Genomic DNA, 26,624 nt, shown 5'->3' with positions numbered 1-26,624 from the left:
TTTTGGCTTCAGGTGGCACTGAACACAGTCAGAGCCTACTGCTTCAGCATGACGCAATCTGGTGACACAAGGCAGGGAAGGAGGGGGAAGCCAGGTGGCAAGGGACCTCGAGATTCCCACAGAAGTCACTTGTCTGGTCTTTTGGGCTGTCTAGCAACAGTGGGACAGGGCGAAGCTTTGCTGCGCGCTCAGCGCTTCCTCAGCAGCCCCGTCTGTGGCCACCCCCGCCGTATTCTCCCCCAGAACCGCGCCCGACGCAGACGGACGCATCCTTCAACAGTCTGCACACGGCAGCGAATTGGGCTCCTGAACCGCAGCTGTGCAAATGGCGCATTGGCAAAGGCACTTCCCGGCCGCCCGGCCCCGCGGGAGCCCCAACGCCGGAGCCGCAGCCCGCTCGCCCGGGGCCGGCGTCCCCCCGCCCGCGGTGACGCCCCCGTCCCTCCCGCGGTGACGCCCCCGTCCCTCCGGCTGTGACGCCCCGAGCTGCCGCTGTGAAGCCGCCCCCTGCAGGCGCCGGCGCTCAGTGCTGTCGCCGCCACAGCGGGACCGGCAGCGCGTGTGTGGTTCGGAGCGTCGGGAGCTGCGACCCGCTCGGGACTCGCCTCTTCTCGGCTCTTCTCGCCTTCTCAACGCCCTCTACAACTGTCCGCCCGGGGCTCGGTTCTGGGCTGCTCTTGCCCTCTCCGCGCCCTCTACAACTGTCCGCCCGGGGCTCGGTTCTGGGCTGCTCTTGCCCTCTCCGCGCCCTCTACAACTGTCCGCCCGGGGCTCGGTTCTGGGCTTCACTTGCCCTCTCCGCGCCCTCTACAACTGTCCACGAGGGGCTCGGTTCTGGGCTTCACTTGCCCTCTCCGCGCCTCCTCTCCTTGCTCTCTCGGGGCTCGGCAGAGTCCACCGGGCGCCTCCTGCGGCTGCTCACCCCGGAGCGGGCTGTGCCCTCGTCGCCGCGAAGCATGCAGTGCTTCATGGCATTGCTCAGGAGCGCGCGGGAGCGGCCGCCGTCCGACAGCGCTTGCGCACCCAGCACCGCCGGGGCCTCGGAGATCCGGGAGAAGGGCCGGGGCGGGCTGCACAGCGCGGCCGCCAGCGGCGACCTCGCCCGGCTGCAAGGAATCTGGTGGCGGAAGAGATTCCGCATCAACTCGCGGGACGCCAACAAGCAGTAAGGAGCGGGCAGTGCCCGTAGCGAAGATCCACGTGCCCTGGCTGGAAGAGCCAGCGAAGCCCAGCACGATCGCAAGCACCCTAGGGACAGGCCGGCTCCACAGCGCTGCCCGTACCGGAGGGCCGCCCGAGCTGGGACAGGGGCCAGCGGATGCGCCACTCTGCCTGCTCTGCCAGCCTGCTCCCTGTAGTGACCCTTCTGTGGAGCTCCGCAGGCCTTTGTGCAAGCAGAGACGGCTCCTTTCCTCTTGCCTGACTGTTGCCGGTCTTGCTTGAGCGGTACATGGAGCCGCAGAGCCACAGGGCACAGCTTCCCGTTGCTGCTAGAAATCCCATCTCCCCTGTCTCTAGGACACATCCGGTGCAGGACTCGCCGGGGGCAAAGCCAGGAGCTTACGCAGACTCCACGGTCTCCGTAGACTTACGTGGCCTCCAGAAGCTCCAGGCTGCCAAGACGCCATGTCCTTTGCTGTGCTGGGTGGCCGGGCAGGCCTGGCTGGAGGCAGGGACCAGTGCCTGGGCACAGGAGTCCGTTCGTGCAGCTTCATTGACACAGCTTAGGAGATGCCTCCTGGCTCAGCAGATGTGCTGAGGATTGTGCCTAGCCAGCCCCAGGCTTTGGGTGTGCAAGTGCTGCCACCGGCTCTGGCACGAGAAAGCTGGCTTTTGGCTTCCTTTTTGGCAGTTGAGCCTTGTGGCCCTAGGCGGTGGGCACCGCAGCCCGAAACGATGTCTTCAGCTGTCTTGTCTGTGTTAACTGGCTGTATTTAATTTCTAGGACGCCTCTGCATCTTGCTTGTGCGAACGGCCATGCAGATGTCGTTCGATTTCTGGCAGGCAAGAAGTGCAAGCTAAACCCTCGTGGCATGTTTAAGAAAACGCCGCTGATGCTGGTACGTGGAATACGTTAGGCTGTTGTACGTGGGGCTTGTCAGTGATGCACTGAGCGATACCTGCCTCGCGGGATTCTTTACGTAGGCCTGCGTAGAAACAGGTATGTTGCAGTCAGTGGGGAAGGAGCATATATTACGTAATCTTAGAAGACGCTCGTACTTTCCCGTGTCGCAAAGATGCAGGAGTTGTGAGAGAGAGAAATGTCCATGTTGGAAGTTACTCCTCCCTTGTGGCTTGTTTCCAGGCAGTACAGCATCAGCACAAAGACTGCGTGACTGCTCTGCTGGAGCACGGCGCCAACCCCAACCACAAAGGTGCTGGTGGCAACACTGCCCTTCACATGGCTGCTGTCATGCCCAGCAAATCGATGGTGGAGCTCTTACTCGAGCACAATGCCCATATTGATGCTCGGAATGACGTAAGCTTGGGCTTTGGGTAAGGCTTCTCTTCCCCAAACTCGCTTGACTTTCCTGTGTTCTTCTAAGGGAGACGATTTCTCCTTTCAGTTGGGATATACTCCTCTTGCCGTTGCAATCATCGAGCGCCGTGAAGAGATGGTTGAGTTCCTCCTTCAAAACGGAGCTGACGTGAACGCTCGAGATAAGTGTCAAAGGTGAAGTTTTGTCAAAAGCGTGCGTGGGACTCCTGAGCATTGTTCCGATTGGATTGTTGGGAGCTATAGGAATGAGCTTTGAAAAAGAACCAGGAGCTGCCCAGAAGGAGCTCGTTCTGTGCCACTTGGGAAAGCAGACCCACACTCTGCTGCTCTCTTACCTCAGGGGATGATCTCTGCACTGAGGACTGCAAGAAAGCGTTGGCTGTGGTGCCAACACACGCACACGTGCGCGTGAGCGTGCACACACATGCACGCATGCACACAGGCACACACACACACAGACCTCCTGAGTCTGCTCTGGGGAGACGCTTGGCCTGGAGGCCTCCTGAGGTCCCACCACACTCAATTGTCCGACGCATCCACACGTTTTGCTGTAATTTCACTCTGCCTGTAGGAGGGGAAACGAATTGTTTGAGGAGCAAAGGAGGAGTCAAGTAAGGGCAAGTCAATGTCTGCAGAAGCTGATCTATTTCCTATGGTTTCTTGGACGCTTTAGGACCACTCTTAAGATTGCCGCGTATGCTGGGAATACGAATGTAGCACGGCTTCTTCTTCAGCATGGTGCTGTTCTTTCTCATCACGGCAAGGACGACTTCACAGATATGGGTTATCTCGATCAGTTTACTTCTGGGTAAGTGTTTGACATCCTTGTTAGAGCAGCTGCATTGTCAGCATGTCCGCGCTGATGTACAGCCCTTTTTGCTTGAATGGGGTGTTGAGACCTTTTCTGAAGCTGGGCTCAGTGACATCTTCTGATGCATCTCCTTCCGTGGAGTAAAAACCCACAGCTTTCGGAACAAAGCATGCTTGACGATTGCTCTAGCAAAACAAGCGGTTGGTTCCTTCGCTGCAGGCTTCTGGCACAGTAGCAGTCTTGTGCTAATGCACCGTTTTGCGTAGCAGCCTTGGCCTGGAGCATGTTTTTACTGTTTTCTTGTTTCTTTGGGGTTTTTTGTTTTGTTTTTACTTCTGCTTATGAAGCAACCCTGAAAGTGGTCTCTCTCCAGAGCCCCAACTGCCCCTCTGCCAGGGTTGTTAGAACATGACACCTGTGCAATGTAGTTAACCCCTGCAGTGCTTGGAATGCAACCGCAATCTTTGTTGGCCTCTTGGCATCCCACTTAGGAGCTCTCTACACTCTCGGGGCCTCAGAATAAGGATGGGAATTTCTGAAACCCTTCAAAGTCCGGAAGGAGTTTCAGGAGACGTTACCCCAGCTTGGCGTGAAGAGTGGCTGCAGCATTAGTATAGCATCCCACTGAGGTAGAAGCCTTGTAGTTAGATGTCAGTCTCGCTGGCCCCCAAAATGGAGAAGAGGGGGGTTTATAACATGAGACTGTAGCCAGCAGGGGTGAATTACCCCATCAACAGGAACAGGCACCTGTACTGTGAACATGCCTGTAGTGAGTACTTCAGTCTGCAACAGGACTGCAGTCAGTTCTGTGTACGTGTGTGTGTGTGCGCGTGTGTGTGTTACCTTTCGCACCTGGTTCTGAATATGTGTACGATGGCTCCAGAATGGCTGTTGCACTTCCAGTAGAGAGCGTATGCAAGTATGGGGGTACGTTCACCAATTTCGTTTCCTTCCTTTTTGTATATAGTCTTTCTAAGATCCTGGAGGAATACGCAAGAAGTAAAAGGACAGGAGAATGCTCTGTAGGAGGCACAGGAGGTGCAGCAGTACCTGAGATCTCTTCCTCTGGGACGACTGCTGCCCCTCCCCTGGGAGCACCTGCGCAGATTGGAGCAGGTAGGATCTCCCACCGTGGAGGAGGTGATGAGGACAAATCGCTGTGGCCTGAAGGGGAATGAGAACCCTTTGTTAAAGGCAGGGCCCATGGGATGGGAGAAGGCACAGTAAAATAAGCACTCACAACTGCATTGTGCCTCTTATTTCCTTTGAAGGTGCCTTGCCAGAAGCTGGAGCACAGCAAGAGGAAGATTTTGATTCCCTGTCTGATTTTGAGGTACCTTCTCTGAAGGTGGGGCCCGGCTGGGCGTGCTTACTTTTTGGCTCTTTACCTTCTGCGGCTGCTTCTGACTCAGGCTTGGAAACCCAGCATCACTTAGGTTGAAACAGACCCTTAAGATCTTCGAGAAGGAGTCTGTGTCACTTCTAACGCATGTCTTTTAATTTACACAGACGGATTCTGAAGATCCAATGGAACTGTTGGATTCCGTGCTGCTTCCATCTGCAAAGCAACAAGGAGTGTGTGTGCAGCCTGTCGAGGAGGAGGAGTGCCACAATGGTAATTTCCTGACAGACTAAATGGTTCCCTTTGTAAGCTTCTCTGGAGTGAAGTGGATGGGGAAAAGCAGATTGAAATAAGCGCTCACAGCAGCGTGGTGCTTCTTACCTCTTTGTAGGTGTGTTGCCAGCAGCAGGAGCAGCACAAGAAGAAGACGACGACGACTCCCCTTTTGATTCTGAGGTAGAATCCTAGCATCACTTAGGTTGGAATAGAGCCTTAAGATCATCGAGTCCAAGCGTATGGTTGAAGGGTGACTCAACCACTTCCCTGGGCAGCCTGCTGCAGTGCTCGATACCTCTTTCAGTGAAGAAACTTTTCCCGATAACCCATCTAAACCTCTCCTGGAGCAACATAAGGCTCTTTCTTCTTGTCCTATTACTGCATATTTGGCAAAAGAGACCGACACCCACCTCGCCACAACCTTCATTCTGGTAGTTGTAGGGAACGATAAGGTCTCTCCTCGGCCTCCCTATCTCCTCACTGAATAGCCCTGCTTCCCTCAGCTGCCCCTCACAGGACTTCTTCTCTAGACCCTCCACCAGCTTCATTGCCCTTCTTTGGAAGTGCCAGGTTTAACATGTATCTTTATATTTACACAGACGGATTCTGAGGGTCCAACAGAAGTGTCAGCTGTCGTGCTGCTTCCACCTGCAAAGCAACAAGGAGCGTGTGCGCAGCCTGTCGCAGAGGAGCGCCACAATGGTAATTTCCTGACAGACTAAATGGTTCCCTTTGTAGCCTTCTCTGGAGTGAAGCGGGTGGGGGAAAGCAGATTGAAAGAAGCACTCTCTGCAGCGTGGCGCTTTTTACCTCTTTGTAGGTGTGTTGCCAGCAGCAGGAGCAGCACAGGAAGAAGACGATGACTCCCCTTTTGATTCTGAGGTAGAATCCTAGCATCGCTTAGGTCAGAATAGAGCCTTAAGGTCATCGAGTCCAAGCGTATGGTTGAAGGGTAACTCAACGGCTCCCCTGGGCAGCCTGCTGCAGTGCTTGATTACTCTTTCAGTGAAGAAATTTTTCCCAATATCCTATCTAAACCTTTCCTGGAACAACATAAGACTCTTTCTTCTTGTCCTATTACTGCACATTGGGCAAAAGAGACTGACACCAACCTCGCCACAACCTCCTTTCTGGTAGTTGTAGGGAACGATAAGGTCTCCCCTTGGCCTCCTTATCTTCTGAATAACAGCCCTGATTCCCTCAGCTGCTCCTCAGAGGACTTGCTCTCTCGACCCTCCACCAGCTTCATTGCCCTTCTTTGGAAGTGGCAGTTCTAACGCGTATCTTTATATTTACACAGACGGATTCTGAAGGTCTAACGGAACTGTTGGATGCCGTGCTGCTTCCAGCTGCAAACCAACAAGGAGCGTGTGCGCGGCCTGTTGCAGAGGAGCGCCACAATGGTAATTTCCTGACGGACTAAATGGTTCCCTTTGTAAGCTTCTCTGGATTGAAGCGGATGGGGAATAGCAGAGTGAAATAAGCACTCCCAGCAGCGTGGCGCTTTTTACCTCTTTGTAGATGTGTTGCCAGCTGCAGGAGCAGCACAAGAAGAAGAAGATTTTGACTCCTCTTCTTTGGATGAGGTGCTTTGTCTTCCTGAGCTAACATAATTGTTACGCTTCTTAAGCCCAGCTGCTGAAACGCAGCGTGATGCTGCAGGGTTGCTGCAGATGCCTTTCCTCACTGTCTGTCGGTCTGTGCTCTTGCTCGCTCAGGTTTGTGCGCTGGAGAGAGAAGAGCTTCCGCTCAAGAAGGAGGCTTCGACACAAACCGATTGTCAAGGCGACAGTCAGGTGACTCTTAGGGCCTGATGCAGATATCTGTAAAGCAAGCCTGTCAGTGTCAGGAGGCCTGTTCTTGCTACGGAGTTCCTTTAGGAGTGCTGCTGAGAGGCAGTTTTTGAATTGGGACCTGAAGTCTATTTCGGACCTCATTCTGTTCCCGTTGTGAAGCAGAAGTGCTGCATAAAGAGGGAAAACAGTCGGTTAGAAAAAAGCCGGTGGCACAGCCTCTCAGCCTCTGTTCTGAGGAGGAAAATACGGAAGCCTTTTCTGTGTATTAGGAAAGAGAAAGCTTCATGATGAGCTGCGGATAGTTTGGGTGTGCTCAGCTGAGAAAGGTGCCAGCAGATGCCTGCTGGTGGTGGCCAAAATCTCTCATCTTTGAATTCACTGAGTCATAGAAGCATAGAATGGTTTGGGTTGGACAGGCCCTCTAAAGATCATTTGGTCCAAGCCCCTGCTGTGGGCAGGGACATCTTCCAAAGATCAGGTTGCTCAACACCCCGTGCAGCCTGACTTGGACAATTCCAGAGACGGGGCATCCACAACTTCTCTGGGCAGCCTGGTCCAGTGTGCCACCAGCCTGGTTCCAACCCTCTGATCATTTCTGTGGCCCTCCTCTGGACCCACTCTAACAGGCCCATGTCTTCCTTATGCTGGGGACCCAAGAGCTGGATGCAGTAGTCCAGGTGGGGCTCACAAGAGCAGAGCAGAGCAGAAGGGGAGAACCACCTCCCTCCAGCTGCTGGCCATGCTGAAGATCAATCTAATGATATGATCCCATGCCTAAAAGCATGTGTCCTGTTGTCATCTTCTTATTGACTTCTCCATGCTCATGCAACACCGTTTCTTTAGCGACGGTTCACATGGCTGCAGCAGGAGTTTGCCAACACTTTCAGAAAGTACTCCCTGGCAGAAGCTTCACTTGAAGCCGAGAAGCGCTACAGCAGGGGCCTGCAGGAACAGAAACTGCAGCTGCAGAAGGAACTGGACAGCTCTAAATCTCAGGTAGGGAGAAAGCCTGTCTCTTGTCTCTTGGCAGGGGCCCAGGCCTTTTCTGTTGCAAACCAGAGTGAGGAACAGAGCCTTAGTTGGGGGTCCGCTCCTTTTTATCAAACCTAAGCTGACTGCTGGCGATTCTTGCTTTGGTTTGACAGCTGCAGGAACTGCAAGAACGGCTTATCCGGAGCGAGTGTTATGCCGAGTCCCTGGAGAATGCCATAGAGAATAAGGAGAGGGAGCTAACAGCTTCCAGGAACCTGCAGAGCCTTCTGGTCACATCTTCTGGAACTGCGGCTATCCCAGAGCTGGAAGAACGCCTGCAACAGTAAGGAAGTCACACAGTGGGGCAAGGCTTTGCTTTCTGCGATTGCGGGAAAACAACTGGACTGTCTTCCTGCATCCCGGCAAGATAGTACTACATGGTTTTCAAAGATGCTTTTGTTTTAGATGAGGTTCTATCACACTCTTCCTTTGGGATTTGTGGTCTTGCGGACTTCTGTGATAAGACCTGTACTTCTTTTTCAGGCTCCAAGTTGGAATGGCCAGGCTGGAAGCCACAGCCCAGCAACAAGCCAAGACCATTGAGGCCCTTCACAAAGACCTGCAAGCCTCTGCCTCAGTAAGCTAGTCAGAACCTTCCCTTTTCACGAGCTACCAGAGCCTAGGTCCATATTCGGGTGGGGAAATTTGAAGAAGAGGTTTTCCCAAAGAGCCTGGGAGAGACCATTTCATCTGTTCTACTGACTACAGGCTGCCCTGAAAGTCCTGCTGCCTCACTCCCCAGCTTTCTGGCTTTGAGAGTTGCCCCATGAGACTACAGCCGGTCCTACTTTAGTCCCACCTAATGCCGTCTTTGTTAAGGACTTGACAGACAGGGACTGGCTTCGCTGTGTTCTGCTTTAGAACACTTGTGAGGTTGAGACCTCAGGCAGCACTTCAGACAGTGGCTGTGGAGAGGCATTTGGTACCTTCAGCTGCAGACTTTCCTTGGGCTGTGGTGGTGCCGAGCGCTTCATCCTGAAGGCCTGACTTCTTTGGAGAAATCTGTCTGACGTTCTGCATAGGGATCCTGTTCCTGTGCTCTGTGTGTGAAGTATCTTTGTATTTTGAAAGCGTGGGAGCGAAAGCAGGGAATCGAAGAGGCCGTCTGAGAAGAAACGCCAGTTGGAAGCGCTTCCGGAGAAAACACGGAGAAGTAATGGCGCGCTGGAGGAAGAACCTACCAGGCATGGCTTTTTAGTGATTTAAAAAAACCAGCACGTTGAGTAGTAGTCAAGCGTTACTGAACTCTTAACGTAACAGCACATACTAACCGCTTGGGAGCAAATTCAAGCCTCATGTTCCATCTTGTAAGGCGCTTCTTTGCACGAGTCCCTGGTTTTAGAAAGTTACACAAGGCCTTGCAAATGCAGGCTGCCTGCAGTTCTGCTGGGAGGGAAGGAAGTCTTTTCTTCCTCTCTTCAGGTGAACTTTGAGCCCTCCAAGTGATGTGTGGCACTGGAGCGCTGGCTGCTCTCAGCAATTCCTGGCCTGTCAAGCGCATTACAGATGAAGCAAGCCATGGCTGTGCTGCTTACCTAAGAGGAGGTGAAAAAGACCGACTGTTGCTTTATGTCACACTTTCCTTACTAATTTGCTGTACAGCTTGGAGACGCTTCTGGAGGCATCTCAGACAAAGGTGATGGAATACGCAGGGAGGAAGAGAGAGTCCCAGCCCAGTGTCCAGAGAGACATGAAGAAGAGCTGTTCTGAGGTGGCCCAGCAAGCTGGTAAACAAAGAAGAAAGGTGAGCTTTGGTTCGTTTGGTGGACTGGAGGTGATTCCTTTTTCTGCTGGAACCTGTATGATTCTCGTCCTATACTATTTTCCATGTTGCTGATTATCTGTTAGCTGTATTTTGCAATTGATTGAATTCTCTTGATGCTCCTGCTGCCGTTGTAGCATTAGATGGTGATGACATTGAGGAACACGGATGTAGTTATCCTGATGGCTAAAAGCCACGAGCCAGGAGTCCCAGCAGGGCTGCTGAGCTCAATGGCCTCTCCAAGCAGGATGCAGTCCCAGGGGCGCCAAGCGAGAAGAGCGGAGCGGGTCGTCATCATAGCCCGGGATTTTAAAACATTTTAACATTCTGTCAGCAGGTGACAAATGCAGTCTCGATGGCCTCCCACCTTGCGGATTTCCACAGAAGTGAGTAACTTCAGAGCTCTCTCTTTGGCTTGCTTTTGGTTTGCCGCCTACAAGTTGTTGATGTTTCCCAACAGCTGGAGATTCAGTTGAAACAACACGTGCAGCAGGCAAGATCAACCCAGGACCTGCGAGAAGTTTTTCCGCTTTGCCTGGGGCTCAGGGAGAGCCAGTCCAGAACCCAGGATTAGGCTCAGAAGTCATTTGGGACTCCCTCGGTAGGTCACAGCCCAGTAAAGCAGTCTAAAAGAGAGATGGGAGAAAGAGCTGGCCAGGAAACAAGGCAAAAACCACAAGGAGTTGATCCCTATCTCCATGGAACACAATTTTCCACTTGTGGCTGTAGCCCACAGGCTGTAGCTTTGTTGTTGACACATTTGAGTGTTCGGTTTTTGGTATCTGGATCTGCGCATTAGTGCTGTACTTCCAGAAGCCACTTCCCAGTACAGCCTTTGGCCCAGCCTGCTGTAAAACTAATACAAAGCCTTTTCTTTTCCCACGCTTCCCCAGTCACTGCTGAACCTCCGCCATTAGCAATGAGAAGATGCTGGAGCAGAGGAAGTGTCGCTGCCAGGAAACAGAGAGCACACAAGGGACAGGAATGAAGCCTGCAAACCTTTCCATTCCACCTTGTGCAGCCATTGCCCTGCATCTAGTTCCAGTTGTTCTGTTGCAGCTTGCTATTTAATAAACTGTGTCGTCTAGTCCGTGTCTTCGTTTTGCTGCCCAACTGGAGCGCTTGGGACCTCGCGGGTTTGGATGGGGACAGTCCTATCTTTGAAGGCTCACTCAGGCTCTCAACCCATGTGGGCACTTAACAGAATCACAGGAGCACAGAATGTTAGGGATTGGAAGGGACCTCAAAAGATCATCTAGTCCAATCTCCCCGCTGGAGGAGGAACGCCCAGATGAGGCTAGACAGGAATGCGTCCAGGAGGGTTTTGAATGTCTCCAGAGAAGGAGACTCCACTACCTCCCTGGGCAGCCTGTTCCAGTGTTCTGTTACCCTCACTGAGAAGAAGTTTCTTCTCAAATTTAAGTGGAACCTCTTGTGTTCCAGTTTGAACCCATTACCCCTTGTCTTATCATTGGTTGTCGCTGAGAAGAGCCTGGCTCCATCCTCGTGACACTCACCCTTCACGTATTTAGAAACATTAATGAGGTCTCCCCTCAGTCTCCTCCAAACTAAAGAGACCCAGCTCCCTCAGCCTTTCCTCCTAAGGGAGATGCTCCACTCCCTTCATCATCTTTGTTGCCCTATGCTGGACTCTCTCCAGCAGTTCCCTGTCCTTGAACTGAGGGGCCCAGAACTGGATACAATAATCCAGAGGCGGTCTCACCAGGGCAGAGTAGAGGGGGAGGAGAACCTCTCTCGACCTCCTAACCACCCCCCTTCTAATACACCCCAGGATGCCATTGGCCTTCTTGGCCACAAGGGCACAACGCTGGCTCACGGTCATCCTCCTGTCCACCAGGACCCCCAGGTCCCTTTCTCCTACGCTGCTCTCTACTAGGTCATTCCGCAACCTATACTGGAACCTGGGGTTGTTCCTACCCAGATGCAAGACTCTGCACTTTCCCTCTTTATATTTCATTACATTTTTCCCCGCCCAACTCTCCAGCCTGTCCAGGTCTCGTTGGATGGCAGCACAGCCTTCTGGCCTGTCAGCCACCCCTCCCAGCTTGGTGTCACCAGCAAACTTGCTGACAGTGCACTCAGTTCCCTCATCCAAGTCACTGATGAATATACCGAATAATACTGGCCCCGGTACTGACCCTCGAGGCACTCCACTAGATACACGTCTCTCTCTGTCCTTGCTCTGAAGGAATATCAGTCGTGCAGACGTCTGCAACAGGGAGCACACATCTGTGTCCTTTTCCTCTGGGGAGCCCTGAGCCACGATTGTGCTCAGATCGGGGACTAGCGCTGAGCTACTGCTAATAATCAGTTACCAGACTCTTCCCGCCTTTCTAGAGCAATCCTCCTGGTGGTCTGGGCAGAAGGTGGTGGTTGAGCTTCTGGTAGCCATGGAAGCTTTGCAGCTCCCACAGGGATCTGATGGATTTGTAGCCCACCGAGGGGAAAGGTGCGAAGAAGTGGGCAAAAGCTGGAATGGGGGAATGCCACCTCAGCCTGAGGAAAAACATTTTCTCTTGTGGGGGTGGTGAGAGAGCGGTGTCAGGGAGCAGCACAGGCATGCTGCTCCCTTGGGGACGGGGAGCACAAGGGGGTCCCATAGCCAGCCGGGCAGTCCCGGGCAGGCAGACGGCGCAGCCAAGAGCCCAGAGGGACAAGCAAGTGCCCGGTGAGGCAGCGGCTCTGAGGGCAAGCTGAGATGTCAGGCCAGGCCGGGCTGGGGATCAGGCCCAGTGCTGGCAGGCAGGCTCAGACGCAGCCCAGTGCTGGCCAGGCAGGGCCACGGGGAGGTCGAGGGCAGGTCTGGAGCACCGAGGGCTGTGGCCAGGACCAGGCAGAGCTGAGACAGAGGTGGAGACAGGGATGGCCTGACAGAGCTGAGACAGGGCCTGGCGGCCTCTGCCTGCGCCTCAGTGGGCCTCCTTGTCCCATGGGCTGGAGGCCCCAGACACCTGGCCTGGGGCCTGAGGCCCCAGCTCAGCCTGCTGGTGGCTTCTTTGTGCCACAGAGAGCTTGCGAAGTCTCCACACTTGGCGATGCTCCAAACTGGATGTGGCCCTATATCACCTGCCCTGGCTGACCCTGCTTTGAGCAGGGCAGGGACCGACGAGGTGGGCGAGACGAGGCTCCTTCCACCCTCGATGATGCTGGGCTTTTCAAGGCACAAATGTCTCCTGTGGTCCGGAAACTTCAAGCTGCAGGCCCGCTTTCCTTCGGCTACACCTCCTGCCCGACTAAATGAGCCTTTAGCCCGATTCTGACCTCAGCTTAGCTGCAACCGTAGTCTTCCTCGGGCTACATGCAACAGACAAAACAACCGCAGACTGTAGCCAGCATCGCCAGGCACAAAGATGGCAACAAGCTCCTCAGACACCAAGTCATGTTGCGAGGTCTGATGCCACCAGTGAAGAATGGCCATAGAGTTAGCCAAGGGAATCTTGATTTCTAAGCCCTGCTTTGAGACCTGCAAGTGCAGAAGCAGCATCGTGCTTCAGGTCTGGCTGGGCAGCAGTGGAAGCGGCCAGCTCTGGAGGTCCACCTGGCCCAGTCCTCATTACTTCAAGTGCAAGGAGATAGCCAGCTAGGCATTACGACTTCGAGAAGCCGCCCTTCACAAAGATGGCAAAGCACACTTGGCAAAAACAGACTTGCCCCTCCAGGCAACCACCCTTCACATTGGTGAATGTTAAGGGATCTCCGGGCTCTAACAGCAAAACAGCCTTTAGAAGATACCAAACGTACCTTCAAACTGTAAATTGGACCCATTCTGCACATAACTCAGAAAGAGACCTCTGCCCAGGAACAGTCCTGCAAACTCCCCATAAAGGCCAAGGAAATAAGCAGCAGTAAGTTCCGTGGTGATGTGCAAGCAGGTGAAATCTGGCTGCTTAGCAGTCTGCTCAACCCCTCTGCAACACCTGAGCACAGCACTTGCCCTGATGTTGGGGGTGTGCAGGGAGAGAGACAGCTCCAGTGACAGAGAGCACTAGAGAGGACCAGAATGGTTCTGGCCCTCCCTCCTCCTGTCCACCACCAGGTCGCTGCTAGGCAGTATGTAGCTTCTGAACTCCAACACCGGCGTCACAAAAAGCCTGACTCAGCATCTCTTCCCTAGTTGGCAGCAGGTAGCGTCAGGGAACGCAACACATCTGACCGAATGCAATTCTTTTCATTCCTGCATGTCTTGCACTGGTTCCCCACAGTGTGTGGGTGTCGGTGCTGGAAGCACCCAGGGAAAGGGTGCACATGGGTCTTGTCTCCACGCAGGAGACTCTCTGGGCACATCACTGCCCCAGCCACCCTCCATGTTTCGCAGCAACAGCTGATGAGAGCACAGCAATCAAGTGCAAGGCAATATTTTCTTTGCTTGCTATCATGTCCCCCCCACAGCTGCTGCCAGCTCTCTCTCTCCCACAGACGTGGGACTGCTGCCTCCACCTCAGCACTCGAGACAAAAGCGGATCTCTCCTTCACAGAGGAGAGAGGCCCGAGCTGCCATTAGCATGAGGTGAGGCAGCTACACAACCCAGATAAACCCTGCAGTGCTTGTAGTGAGCACTTCAGTCTCCAGCAGTAGTGCAGTAAGCCCTGCGTGCGTGTGTGTTTGTGTGTGTGTGCGCGTCTGTGCCTTACTCTTTATCAGCTGGCTGTGAAGATGTGTAGGATGGCTCATGAACGACCGTTGCTCTTCCAGTACACAGTGTATGCAAGTGTGGGGGTATTGATATCGAAAAGTCAGCAAAAAAAGACTCTCTAACACTGTTTTGAAAGTCTTAAACACCAGGCACTTTTATTACAGTACGCCGGACGCTCGGAGGATTGCTCCTCTAATCGAGCGTGTGCGTGATTTGCACTTTTTGGTATTTATTCCATATACCTGTTGCATATTCATTTGTCTCTACCGCTCAGTTACTACATTAAGCCTAAATTATTTACATAACCCCACCCTTTCCCGGAAGTCCATCTTTGGTATTCGAGAGTCTTCATCGGGGGTCTCTAGTGGTCCCCGGCAGTCTTTGCACCTGGTGCCCCCCCCGGTGTCAGCTTCTTGACCTAGTTTCTTCGGCAAGCATATTGTCATTTTGTGCTGCTGCTCAGCAAAAGTCACGTACCCCGCTCTTCGTTTAGTGGAATATTCCGCTTTCCCAGCTTGCAAGCCAAGGATAGCCCACTTTGCCTCATGTCCAGTCTCTCTAGAGCTATCGTTTCTCTGTTAGGTTTCTGTTACATTATGCCTGGTCTTGCTACATCAGGCCTAGTCTTGTTACATTATGCCTAGGTGTTTCTACAGGATTTTTGTTCCTGTTATCAGTATCTTTACCAAATGCATTTCCTTCCTTTCTGTATGTAGCCTTCCTAAGCAGCTGCAGCAATATGCCGGCTGTGAAAGGACAGGAGAATATCCTGCGGGAGGCCCACAAGGCCCAGCAGTACTTGACAGCTCTTGCTCTGGGACAACTGCTGTCCTTCCCTTGGGCACCCCTGCACTGACCGGAGCAGGTCGGATCCTTCACCAAATGAGATGTTTGGGGTCCTGGACAGTGAGGACGAGTGTTGCGGCAGCATTGAAGGAAGGCTGTAGGAAATCACTGCAGACGTAGGAGAGGGGCCAGTATACAAGATGAAGAAGTAACATGGCCTGTGAGACTTGACATGAGAGTCAAAGCAGTCCACTCCTTTTTGTCAAAATTAAGCTGACTACTGGGGATTCTTGCTGTGATTTTAAAGAAGAGGGAGAGGGAGCTAACAGGTGCTTTCACCTCTGGCCGCCACGAAGCAAATGACTGTGTGTTTGTGTCTGTGCAGCGGCTGTCAACAAGCCCCTCTGTGTCCACTCCTACTGCATTTTACTGCACAGGGGGGCGCATCCTTCAACATTTTGTTCCTAAGGAGCAGGCAAATTGGTCTCCTGAATAGCACATATGCTGTAAATGGCACATTTTCAAAGACAGGTCTTGGCCTCCCTCTCAATAACCCACCCACTCTTGCATGCAAAATGTACCTGCCCTGCAGTCCAGCAGACTGCAAATGTACCTGCCCTTCAGTTTCTAAGGTCGGGCTTGCTTGGGGTTTTGGCTTCAGGTGGCACTGAACACAGTCAGAGCCTACTGCTTCAGCATGACGCAATCTGGTGACACAAGGCAGGGAAGGAGGGGGAAGCCACGTGGCAAGGGACCTCGAGATTCCCACAGAAGTCACTTGTCTGGTCTTTCGGGCTGTCTAGCAACAGTGGGACAGGGCGAAGCTTTGCTGCGCGCTCAGCGCTTCCTCAGCAGCCCCGTCTGTGGCCACCCCCGCCGTATTCTCCCCCAGAACCGCGCCCGACGCAGACGGACGCATCCTTCAACAGTCTACACACGGCAGCGAATTGGGCTCCTGAACCGCAGCTGTGCAAATGGCGCATTGGCAAAGGCACTTCCCGGCCGCCCGGCCCCGCGGGAGCCCCAACGCCGGAGCCGCAGCCCGCTCGCCCGGGGCCGGCGTCCCCCCGCCCGCGGTGACGCCCCCGTCCCTCCCGCGGTGACGCCCCCGTCCCTCCGGCTGTGACGCCCCGAGCTGCCGCTGTGAAGCCGCCCCCTGCAGGCGCCGGCGCTCAGTGCTGTCGCCGCCACAGCGGGACCGGCAGCGCGTGTGTGGCTCGGAGCGTCGGGAGCTGCGACCCGCTCGGGACTCGCCTCTTCTCGGCTCTTCTCGCCTTCTCAACGCCCTCTACAACTGTCCGCCCGGGGCTCGGTTCTGGGCTGCTCTTGCCCTCTCCGCGCCCTCTACAACTGTCCGCCCGGGGCTCGGTTCTGGGCTGCTCTTGCCCTCTCCGCGCCCTCTACAACTGTCCGCCCGGGGCTCGGTTCTGGGCTTCACTTGCCCTCTCCGCGCCCTCTACAACTGTCCACGAGGGGCTCGGTTCTGGGCTTCACTTGCCCTCTCCGCGCCTCCTCTCCTTGCTCTCTCGGGGCTCGGCAGAGTCCACCGGGCGCCTCCTGCGGCTGCTCACCCCGGAGCGGGCTGTGCCCTCGTCGCCGCGAAGCATGCAGTGCTTCATGGCATTGCTCAGGAGCGCGCGGGAGCGGCCGCCGTCCGACAGCGCTTGCGCACCCAGCACCGCCGGGGCCTCGGAGATCCGGGAGAAGGGCCGGGGCGGGCTGCACAGCGCGGCCGCCAGCGGCGACCTCGCCCGGCTGCAAGGAATCTGGTGGCGGAAGAGATTCCGCATCAACTCGCGGGACGCCAACAAGCAGTAAGGAGCGGGCAGTGCCCGTAGCGAAGATCCACGTGCCCTGGCTGGAAGAGCCAGCGAAGCCCAGCACGATCGCAAGCACCCTAGGGACAGGCCGGCTCCACAGCGCTGCCCGTACCGGAGGGCCGCCCGAGCTGGGACAGGAGCCAGCGGATGCGCCACTCTGCCTGCTCTGCCAGCCTGCTCCCTGTAGTGACCCTTCTGTGGAGCTCCGCAGGCCTTTGTGCAAGCAGAGACGGCTCCTTTCCTCTTGCCTGACTGTTGCCGGTCTTGCTTGAGCGGTACATGGAGCCGCAGAGCCACAGGGCACAGCTTCCCGTTGCTGCTAGAAATCCCATCTCCCCTGTCTCTAGGACACATCCGGTGCAGGACTCGCCGGGGGCAAAGCCAGGAGCTTACGCAGACTCCACGGTCTCCGTAGACTTACGTGGCCTCCAGAAGATCCAGGCTGCCAAGACGCCATGTCCTTTGCTGTGCTGGGTGGCCGGGCAGGCCTGGCTCGAGGCAGGGACCAGTGCCTGGGCACAGGAGTCCGTTCGTGCAGCTTCATTGACACAGCTTAGGAGATGCCTCCTGGCTCAGCAGATGTGCTGAGGATTGTGCCTAGCCAGCCCCAGGCTTTGGGTGTGCAAGTGCTGCCACCGGCTCTGGCACGAGAAAGCTGGCTTTTGGCTTCCTTTTTGGCAGTTGAGCCTTGTGGCCCTAGGCGGTGGGCACCGCAGCCCGAAACGATGTCTTCAGCTGTCTTGTCTGTGTTAACTGGCTGTATTTAATTTCTAGGACGCCTCTGCATCTTGCTTGTGCGAACGGCCATGCAGATGTCGTTCGATTTCTGGCAGGCAAGAAGTGCAAGCTAAACCCTCGTGGCATGTTTAAGAAAACGCCGCTGATGCTGGTACGTGGAATACGTTAGGCTGTTGTACGTGGGGCTTGTCAGTGATGCACTGAGCGATACCTGCCTCGCGGGATTCTTTACGTAGGCCTGCGTGGAAACAGGTATGTTGCAGTCAGTGGGGAAGGAGCATATATTACGTAATCTTCGAAGACGCTCGTACTTTCCCGTGTCGCAAAGATGCAGGAGTTGTGAGAGAGAGAAATGTCCATGTTGGAAGTTACTCCTCCCTTGTGGCTTGTTTCCAGGCAGTACAGCATCAGCACAAAGACTGCGTGACTGCTCTGCTGGAGCACGGCGCCAACCCCAACCACAAAGGTGCTGGTGGCAACACTGCCCTTCACATGGCTGCTGTCATGCCCAGCAAATCGATGGTGGAGCTCTTACTCGAGCACAATGCCCATATTGATGCTCGGAATGACGTAAGCTTGGGCTTTGGGTAAGGCTTCTCTTCCCCAAACTCGCTTGACTTTCCTGTGTTCTTCTAAGGGAGACGATTTCTCCTTTCAGTTGGGATATACTCCTCTTGCCGTTGCGATCATCGAGCGCCGTGAAGAGATGGTTGAGTTCCTCCTTCAAAACAGAGCTGACGTGAACGCTCGAGATAAGTGTCAAAGGTGAAGTTTTGTCAAAAGCGTGCGTGGGACTCCTGAGCATTGTTCCGATTGGATTGTTGGGAGCTATAGGAATGAGCTTTGAAAAAGAACCAGGAGCTGCCCAGAAGGAGCTCGTTCTGTGCCACTTGGGAAAGCAGACCCACACTCTGCTGCTCTCTTACCTCAGGGGATGATCTCTGCACTGAGGACTGCAAGAAAGCGTTGGCTGTGGTGCCAACACACGCACACGTGCGCGTGAGCGTGCACACACATGCACGCATGCACACAGGCACACACACACACAGACCTCCTGAGTCTGCTCTGGGGAGACGCTTGGCCTGGAGGCCTCCTGAGGTCCCACCACACTCAATTGTCCGACGCATCCACACGTTTTGCTGTAATTTCACTCTGCCTGTAGGAGGGGAAACGAATTGTTTGAGGAGCAAAGGAGGAGTCAAGTAAGAGCAAGTCAATGTCTGCAGAAGCTGATCTATTTCCTATGGTTTCTTGGACGCTTTAGGACCACTCTTAAGATTGCCGCTTATGCTGGGAATACGAATGTAGCACGGCTGCTTCTTCAGCATGGTGCTGTTCTTTCTCATCACGGCAAGGACGACTTCACAGATATGGGTTATCTCGATCAGTTTACTTCTGGGTAAGTGACATCCTTGTTAGAGCAGCTGCATTGTCAGCATGTCCGCGCTGATGTACATCCCTTTTTGCTTGAATGGGGTGTTGAGACCTTTTCTGAAGCTGGGCTCAGTGACATCTTCTGATGCATCTCCTTCCGTGGAGTAAAAACCCACAGCTTTCGGAACAAAGCATGCTTGACGATTGCTCTAGCAAAACAAGCGGTTGGTTCCTTCGCTGCAGGCTTCTGGCACAGTAGCAGTCTTGCGCTAATGCACCGTTTTGCGTAGCAGCCTTGGCCTGGAGCATGTTTTTACTGTTTTCTTGTTTCTTTGGGGTTTTTTGTTTTGTTTTTACTTCTGCTTATGAAGCAACCCTGAAAGTGGTCTCTCTCCAGAGCCCCAACTGCCCCTCTGCCAGGGTTGTTAGAACATGACACCTGTGCAATGTAGTTAACCCCTGCAGTGCTTGGAATGCAACCGCAATCTTTGTTGGCCTCTTGGCATCCCACTTAGGAGCTCTCTACACTCTCGGGGCCTCAGAATAAGGATGGGAATTTCTGAAACCCTTCAAAGTCCGGAAGGAGTTTCAGGAGACGTTACCCCAGCTTGGCGTGAAGAGTGGCTGCAGCATTAGTATAGCATCCCACTGAGGTAGAAGCCTTGTAGTTAGATGTCAGTCTCGCTGGCCCCCAAAATGGAGAAGAGGGGGGTTTATAACATGAGACTGTAGCCAGCAGGGGTGAATTACCCCATCAACAGGAACAGGCACCTGTACTGTGAACATGCCTGTAGTGAGTACTTCAGTCTGCAACAGGACTGCAGTCAGTTCTGTGTACGTGTGTGTGTGTGCGCGTGTGTGTGTTACCTTTCGCACCTGGTTCTGAATATGTGTACGATGGCTCCAGAATGGCTGTTGCACTTCCAGTAGAGAGCGTATGCAAGTATGGGGGTACGTTCACCAATTTCGTTTCCTTCCTTTTTGTATATAGTCTTTCTAAGATCCTGGAGGAATACGCAAGAAGTAAAAGGACAGGAGAATGCTCTGTAGGAGGCACAGGAGGTGCAGCAGTACCTGAGATCTCTTCCTCTGGGACGACTGCTGCCCCTCCCCTGGGAGCACCTGCGCAGATTGGAGCAGGTAGGATCTCCCACCGTGGAGGAGGTGATGAGGACAAATCGCTGTGGCCTGAAGGGGAATGAGAACCCTTTGTTAAAGGCAGGGCCCATGGGATGGGAGAAGGCACAGTAAAATAAGCACTCACAACTGCATCGTGCCTCTTATTTCCTTTGAAGGTGCCTTGCCAGAAGCTGGAGCACAGCAAGAGGAAGATTTTGATTCCCTGTCTGATTTTGAGGTACCTTCTCTGAAGGTGGGGCCCGGCTGGGCGTGCTTACTTTTTGGCTCTTTACCTTCTGCTGCTGCTTCTGACTCAGGCTTGGAAACCCAGCATCACTTAGGTTGAAACAGACCCTTAAGATCTTCGAGAAGGAGTCTGTGTCACTTCTAACGCATGTCTTTTAATTTACACAGACGGATTCTGAAGATGCAATGGAACTGTTGGATTCCGTGCTGCTTCCATCTGCAAAGCAACAAGGAGCGTGTGTGCAGCCTGTCGAGGAGGAGGAGTGCCACAATGGTAATTTCCTGACAGACTAAATGGTTCCCTTTGTAAGCTTCTCTGGAGTGAAGTGGATGGGGAAAAGCAGATTGAAATAAGCGCTCACAGCAGCGTGGTGCTTCTTACCTCTTTGTAGGTGTGTTGCCAGCAGCAGGAGCAGCACAAGAAGAAGACGACGACGACTCCCCTTTTGATTCTGAGGTAGAATCCTAGCATCACTTAGGTTGGAATAGAGCCTTAAGATCATCGAGTCCAAGCGTATGGTTGAAGGGTGACTCAACCACTTCCCTGGGCAGCCTGCTGCAGTGCTCGATACCTCTTTCAGTGAAGAAACTTTTCCCGATAACCCATCTAAACCTCTCCTGGAGCAACATAAGGCTCTTTCTTCTTGTCTTATTACTGCATATTTGGCAAAAGAGACCGACACCCACCTCGCCACAACCTTCATTCTGGTAGTTGTAGGGAACGATAAGGTCTCTCCTCGGCCTCCCTATCTCCTCACTGAATAGCCCTGCTTCCCTCAGCTGCTCCTCACAGGACCTCTTCTCTAGACCCTCCACCAGCTTCATTGCCCTTCTTTGGAAGTGCCAGGTTTAACATGTATCTTTATATTTACACAGACGGATTCTGAGGGTCCAACAGAAGTGTCAGCTGTCGTGCTGCTTCCACCTGCAAAGCAACAAGGAGCGTGTGCGCAGCCTGTCGCAGAGGGGCGCCACAATGGTAATTTCCTGACAGACTAAATGGTTCCCTTTGTAGCCTTCTCTGGAGTGAAGCGGGTGGGGGAAAGCAGATTGAAAGAAGCACTCTCTGCAGCGTGGCGCTTTTTACCTCTTTGTAGGTGTGTTGCCAGCAGCAGGAGCAGCACAAGAAGAAGACGATGACTCCTCTTTTGATTCTGAGGTAGAATCCTAGCATCGCTTAGGTCAGAATAGAGCCTTAAGGTCATCGAGTCCAAGCGTATGGTTGAAGGGTAACTCAACGGCTTCCCTGGGCAGCCCGCTGCAGTGCTTGATTACTCTTTCAGTGAAGAAATTTTTCCCAATATCCTATCTAAACCTTTCCTGGAACAACATAAGACTCTTTCTTCTTGTCCTATTACTGCATATTGGGCAACAGAGACTGACACCAACCTCGCCACAACCTCCTTTCTGGTAGTTGTAGGGAACGATAAGGTCTCCCCTTGGCCTCCTTATCTTCTGAATAACAGCCCTGATTCCCTCAGCTGCTCCTCAGAGGACTTGCTCTCTCGACCCTCCACCAGCTTCATTGCCCTTCTTTGGAAGTGGCAGTTCTAACGCGTATCTTTATATTTACACAGACGGATTCTGAAGGTCTAACGGAACTGTTGGATGCCGTGCTGCTTCCAGCTGCAAACCAACAAGGAGCGTGTGCGCGGCCTGTTGCAGAGGAGCGCCACAATGGTAATTTCCTGACGGACTAAATGGTTCCCTTTGTAAGCTTCTCTGGATTGAAGCGGATGGGGAATAGCAGAGTGAAATAAGCACTCCCAGCAGCGTGGCGCTTTTTACCTCTTTGTAGATGTGTTGCCAGCTGCAGGAGCAGCACAAGAAGAAGAAGATTTTGACTCCTCTTCTTTGGATGAGGTGCTTTGTCTTCCTGAGTTAACATAATTGTTACGCTTCTTAAGCCCAGCTGCTGAAACGCAGCGTGATGCTGCAGGGTTGCTGCAGATGCCTTTCCTCACTGTCTGTCGGTCTGTGCTCTTGCTCGCTCAGGTTTGTGCGCTGGAGAGAGAAGAGCTTCCGCTCAAGAAGGAGGCTTCGACACAAACCGATTGTCAAGGCGACAGTCAGGTGACTCTTAGGGCCTGATGCAGATATCTGTAAAGCAAGCCTGTCAGTGTCAGGAGGCCTGTTCTTGCTACGGAGTTCCTTTAGGAGTGCTGCTGAGAGGCAGTTTTTGAATTGGGACCTGAAGTCTATTTCGGACCTCATTCTGTTCCCGTTGTGAAGCAGAAGTGCTGCATAAAGAGGGAAAACAGTCGGTTAGAAAAAAGCCGGTGGCACAGCCTCTCAGCCTCTGTTCTGAGGAGGAAAATACGGAAGCCTTTTCTGTGTATTAGGAAAGAGAAAGCTTCATGATGAGCTGCGGATAGTTTGGGTGTGCTCAGCTGAGAAAGGTGCCAGCAGATGCCTGCTGGTGGTGGCCAAAATCTCTCATCTTTGAATTCACTGAGTCATAGAAGCATAGAATGGTTTGGGTTGGACAGGCCCTCTAAAGATCATTTGGTCCAAGCCCCTGCTGTGGGCAGGGACATCTTCCAAAGATCAGGTTGCTCAACACCCCGTGCAGCCTGACTTGGACAATTCCAGAGACGGGGCATCCACAACTTCTCTGGGCAGCCTGGTCCAGTGTGCCACCAGCCTGGTTCCAACCCTCTGATCATTTCTGTGGCCCTCCTCTGGACCCACTCTAACAGGCCCATGTCTTCCTTATGCTGGGGACCCAAGAGCTGGATGCAGTAGTCCAGGTGGGGCTCACAAGAGCAGAGCAGAGCAGAAGGGGAGAACAACCTCCCTCCAGCTGCTGGCCATGCTGAAGATCAATCTAATGATATGATCCCATGCCTAAAAGCATGTGTCCTGTTGTCATCTTCTTATTGACTTCTCCATGCTCATGCAACACCGTTTCTTTAGCGACGGTTCACATGGCTGCAGCAGGAGTTTGCCAACACTTTCAGAAAGTACTCCCTGGCAGAAGCTTCACTTGAAGCCGAGAAGCGCTACAGCAGGGGCCTGCAGGAACAGAAACTGCAGCTGCAGAAGGAACTGGACAGCTCTAAATCTCAGGTAGGGAGAAAGCCTGTCTCTTGTCTCTTGGCAGGGGCCCAGGCCTTTTCTGTTGCAAACCAGAGTGAGGAACAGAGCCTTAGTTGGGGGTCCGCTCCTTTTTATCAAACCTAAGCTGACTGCTGGCGATTCTTGCTTTGGTTTGACAGCTGCAGGAACTGCAAGAACGGCTTATCCGGAGCGAGCGTTATGCCGAGTCCCTGGAGAATGCCATAGAGAATAAGGAGAGGGAGCTAACAGCTTCCAGGAACCTGCAGAGCCTTCTGGTCACATCTTCTGGAACTGCGGCTATCCCAGAGCTGGAAGAACGCCTGCAACAGTAAGGAAGTCACACAGTGGGGCAAGGCTTTGCTTTCTGCGATTGCGGGAAAACAACTGGACTGTCTTCCTGCATCCCGGCAAGATACTACTACATGGTTTTCAAAGATGCTTTTGTTTTAGATGAGGTTCTATCACACTCTTCCTTTGGGATTTGTGGTCTTGCGGACTTCTGTGATAAGACCTGTACTTCTTTTTCAGGCTCCAAGTTGGAATGGCCAGGCTGGAAGCCACAGCCCAGCAACAAGCCAAGACCATTGAGGCCCTTCACAAAGACCTGCAAGCCTCTGCCTCAGTAAGCTAGTCAGAACCTTCCCTTTTCACGAGCTACCAGAGCCTAGGTCCATATTCGGGTGGGGAAATTTGAAGAAGAGGTTTTCCCAAAGAGCCTGGGAGAGACCATTTCATCTGTTCTACTGACTACAGGCTGCCCTGAAAGTCCTGCTGCCTCACTCCCCAGCTTTCTGGCTTTGAGAGTTGCCCCATGAGACTACAGCCGGTCCTACTTTAGTCCCACCTAATGCCGTCTTTGTTAAGGACTTGACAGACAGGGACTGGCTTCGCTGTGTTCTGCTTTAGAACACTTGTGAGGTTGAGACCTCAGGCAGCACTTCAGACAGTGGCTGTGGAGAGGCATTTGGTACCTTCAGCTGCAGACTTTCCTTGGGCTGTGGTGGTGCCGAGCGCTTCATCCTGAAGGCCTGACTTCTTTGGAGAAATCTGTCTGACGTTCTGCATAGGGATCCTGTTCCTGTGCTCTGTGTGTGAAGTATCTTTGTATTTTGAAAGCGTGGGAGCGAAAGCAGGGAATCGAAGAGGCCGTCTGAGAAGAAACGCCAGTTGGAAGCGCTTCCGGAGAAAACACGGAGAAGTAATGGCGCGCTGGAGGAAGAACCTACCAGGCATGGCTTTTTAGTGATTTAAAAAAACCAGCACGTTGAGTAGTAGTCAAGCGTTACTGAACTCTTAACGTAACAGCACATACTAACCGCTTGGGAGCAAATTCAAGCCTCATGTTCCATCTTGTAAGGCGCTTCTTTGCACGAGTCCCTGGTTTTAGAAAGTTACACAAGGCCTTGCAAATGCAGGCTGCCTGCAGTTCTGCTGGGAGGGAAGGAAGTCTTTTCTTCCTCTCTTCAGGTGAACTTTGAGCCCTCCAAGTGATGTGTGGCACTGGAGCGCTGGCTGCTCTCAGCAATTCCTGGCCTGTCAAGCGCATTACAGATGAAGCAAGCCATGGCTGTGCTGCTTACCTAAGAGGAGGTGAAAAAGACCGACTGTTGCTTTATGTCACACTTTCCTTACTAATTTGCTGTACAGCTTGGAGACGCTTCTGGAGGCATCTCAGACAAAGGTGATGGAATACGCAGGGAGGAAGAGAGAGTCCCAGCCCAGTGTCCAGAGAGACATGAAGAAGAGCTGTTCTGAGGTGGCCCAGCAAGCTGGTAAACAAAGAAGAAAGGTGAGCTTTGGTTCGTTTGGTGGACTGGAGGTGATTCCTTTTTCTGCTGGAACCTGTATGATTCTCGTCCTATACTATTTTCCATGTTGCTGATTATCTGTTAGCTGTATTTTGCAATTGATTGAATTCTCTTGATGCTCCTGCTGCCGTTGTAGCATTAGATGGTGATGACATTGAGGAACACGGATGTAGTTATCCTGATGGCTAAAAGCCACGAGCCAGGAGTCCCAGCAGGGCTGCTGAGCTCAATGGCCTCTCCAAGCAGGATGCAGTCCCAGGGGCGCCAAGCGAGAAGAGCGGAGCGGGTCGTCATCATAGCCCGGGATTTTAAAACATTTTAACATTCTGTCAGCAGGTGACAAATGCAGTCTCGATGGCCTCCCACCTTGCGGATTTCCACAGAAGTGAGTAACTTCAGAGCTCTCTCTTTGGCTTGCTTTTGGTTTGCCGCCTACAAGTTGTTGACGTTTCCCAACAGCTGGAGATTCAGTTGAAACAACACGTGCAGCAGGCAAGATCAACCCAGGACCTGCGAGAAGTTTTTCCGCTTTGCCTGGGGCTCAGGGAGAGCCAGTCCAGAACCCAGGATTAGGCTCAGAAGTCATTTGGGACTCCCTCGGTAGGTCACAGCCCAGTAAAGCAGTCTAAAAGAGAGATGGGAGAAAGAGCTGGCCAGGAAACAAGGCAAAAACCACAAGGAGTTGATCCCTATCTCCATGGAACACAATTTTCCACTTGTGGCTGTAGCCCACAGGCTGTAGCTTTGTTGTTGACACATTTGAGTGTTCGGTTTTTGGTATCTGGATCTGCGCATTAGTGCTGTACTTCCAGAAGCCACTTCCCAGTACAGCCTTTGGCCCAGCCTGCTGTAAAACTAATACAAAGCCTTTTCTTTTCCCACGCTTCCCCAGTCACTGCTGAACCTCCGCCATTAGCAATGAGAAGATGCTGGAGCAGAGGAAGTGTCGCTGCCAGGAAACAGAGAGCACACAAGGGACAGGAATGAAGCCTGCAAACCTTTCCATTCCACCTTGTGCAGCCATTGCCCTGCATCTAGTTCCAGTTGTTCTGTTGCAGCTTGCTATTTAATAAACTGTGTCGTCTAGTCCGTGTCTTCGTTTTGCTGCCCAACTGGAGCGCTTGGGACCTCGCGGGTTTGGATGGGGACAGTCCTATCTTTGAAGGCTCACTCAGGCTCTCAACCCATGTGGGCACTTAACAGAATCACAGGAGCACAGAATGTTAGGGATTGGAAGGGACCTCAAAAGATCATCTAGTCCAATCTCCCCGCCGGAGGAGGAACGCCCAGATGAGGCTAGACAGGAATGCGTCCAGGAGGGTTTTGAATGTCTCCAGAGAAGGAGACTCCACTACCTCCCTGGGCAGCCTGTTCCAGTGTTCTGTTACCCTCACTGAGAAGAAGTTTCTTCTCAAATTTAAGTGGAACCTCTTGTGTTCCAGTTTGAACCCATTACCCCTTGTCTTATCATTGGTTGTCGCTGAGAAGAGCCTGGCTCC

The 26,624-nt window shown here is 53.2% G+C and overlaps 2 protein-coding genes across 2 annotated transcripts; both read left to right on the top strand.

Moving 5' to 3' along the window:
- The first annotated feature begins 325 nt into the window (after positions 1–325).
- On the top strand, positions 326–10,149 carry LOC135984768 (ankyrin repeat domain-containing protein 20B-like). Its single transcript, XM_065627329.1, has 20 exons — positions 326–450; positions 514–719; positions 892–1,165; positions 1,519–1,699; positions 1,872–2,060; positions 2,306–2,479; positions 2,568–2,674; positions 3,174–3,308; positions 4,279–4,427; positions 4,583–4,659; positions 5,529–5,631; positions 6,451–6,515; positions 6,648–6,725; positions 7,569–7,721; positions 7,871–8,040; positions 8,241–8,334; positions 8,829–8,941; positions 9,360–9,501; positions 9,857–9,905; positions 9,980–10,149. The coding sequence occupies exons 1-20, from the start codon at positions 326–328 to the stop codon at positions 10,147–10,149; spliced, it is 2,754 nt and encodes a 917-aa protein (XP_065483401.1).
- A 5,785-nt stretch (positions 10,150–15,934) lies between these two features.
- On the top strand, positions 15,935–25,754 carry LOC135984713 (ankyrin repeat domain-containing protein 20B-like). The gene is made up of 20 exons (XM_065627194.1): positions 15,935–16,059; positions 16,123–16,328; positions 16,501–16,774; positions 17,128–17,278; positions 17,481–17,669; positions 17,915–18,088; positions 18,177–18,283; positions 18,783–18,917; positions 19,884–20,032; positions 20,188–20,264; positions 21,134–21,236; positions 22,056–22,120; positions 22,253–22,330; positions 23,174–23,326; positions 23,476–23,645; positions 23,846–23,939; positions 24,434–24,546; positions 24,965–25,106; positions 25,462–25,510; positions 25,585–25,754. The coding sequence occupies exons 1-20, from the start codon at positions 15,935–15,937 to the stop codon at positions 25,752–25,754; spliced, it is 2,724 nt and encodes a 907-aa protein (XP_065483266.1).
- The last annotated feature ends 870 nt before the right edge of the window (positions 25,755–26,624 follow it).

Source organism: Caloenas nicobarica, chromosome 1, assembly GCF_036013445.1.
Source record: "Caloenas nicobarica isolate bCalNic1 chromosome 1, bCalNic1.hap1, whole genome shotgun sequence".
Taxonomy (NCBI): Eukaryota; Metazoa; Chordata; class Aves; order Columbiformes; family Columbidae; genus Caloenas; species Caloenas nicobarica.
This window is presented reverse-complemented; position numbering and strand designations above follow the sequence as displayed.

What these genes read in the sequence shown, in the direction of transcription:
- LOC135984768 (XM_065627329.1), top strand. Translation starts at nt 326, where the DNA reads ATGGCGCATTGGCAAAGGCACTTCCCGGCCGCCCGGCCCCGCGGGAGC. An exon ending in GCTCGAGATAAGTGTCAAAG is followed by an intron (nt 2,675 to 3,173) that starts GTGAAGTTTTGT and finishes TGGACGCTTTAG; the next exon opens with GACCACTCTTAAGATTGCCG. An exon ending in CTGGTAAACAAAGAAGAAAG is followed by an intron (nt 9,502 to 9,856) that starts GTGAGCTTTGGT and finishes TTCTGTCAGCAG; the next exon opens with GTGACAAATGCAGTCTCGAT.
- LOC135984713 (XM_065627194.1), top strand. Translation starts at nt 15,935, where the DNA reads ATGGCGCATTGGCAAAGGCACTTCCCGGCCGCCCGGCCCCGCGGGAGC. An exon ending in AACTGTCCGCCCGGGGCTCG is followed by an intron (nt 16,329 to 16,500) that starts GTTCTGGGCTGC and finishes GGGGCTCGGCAG; the next exon opens with AGTCCACCGGGCGCCTCCTG. An exon ending in CTGGTAAACAAAGAAGAAAG is followed by an intron (nt 25,107 to 25,461) that starts GTGAGCTTTGGT and finishes TTCTGTCAGCAG; the next exon opens with GTGACAAATGCAGTCTCGAT.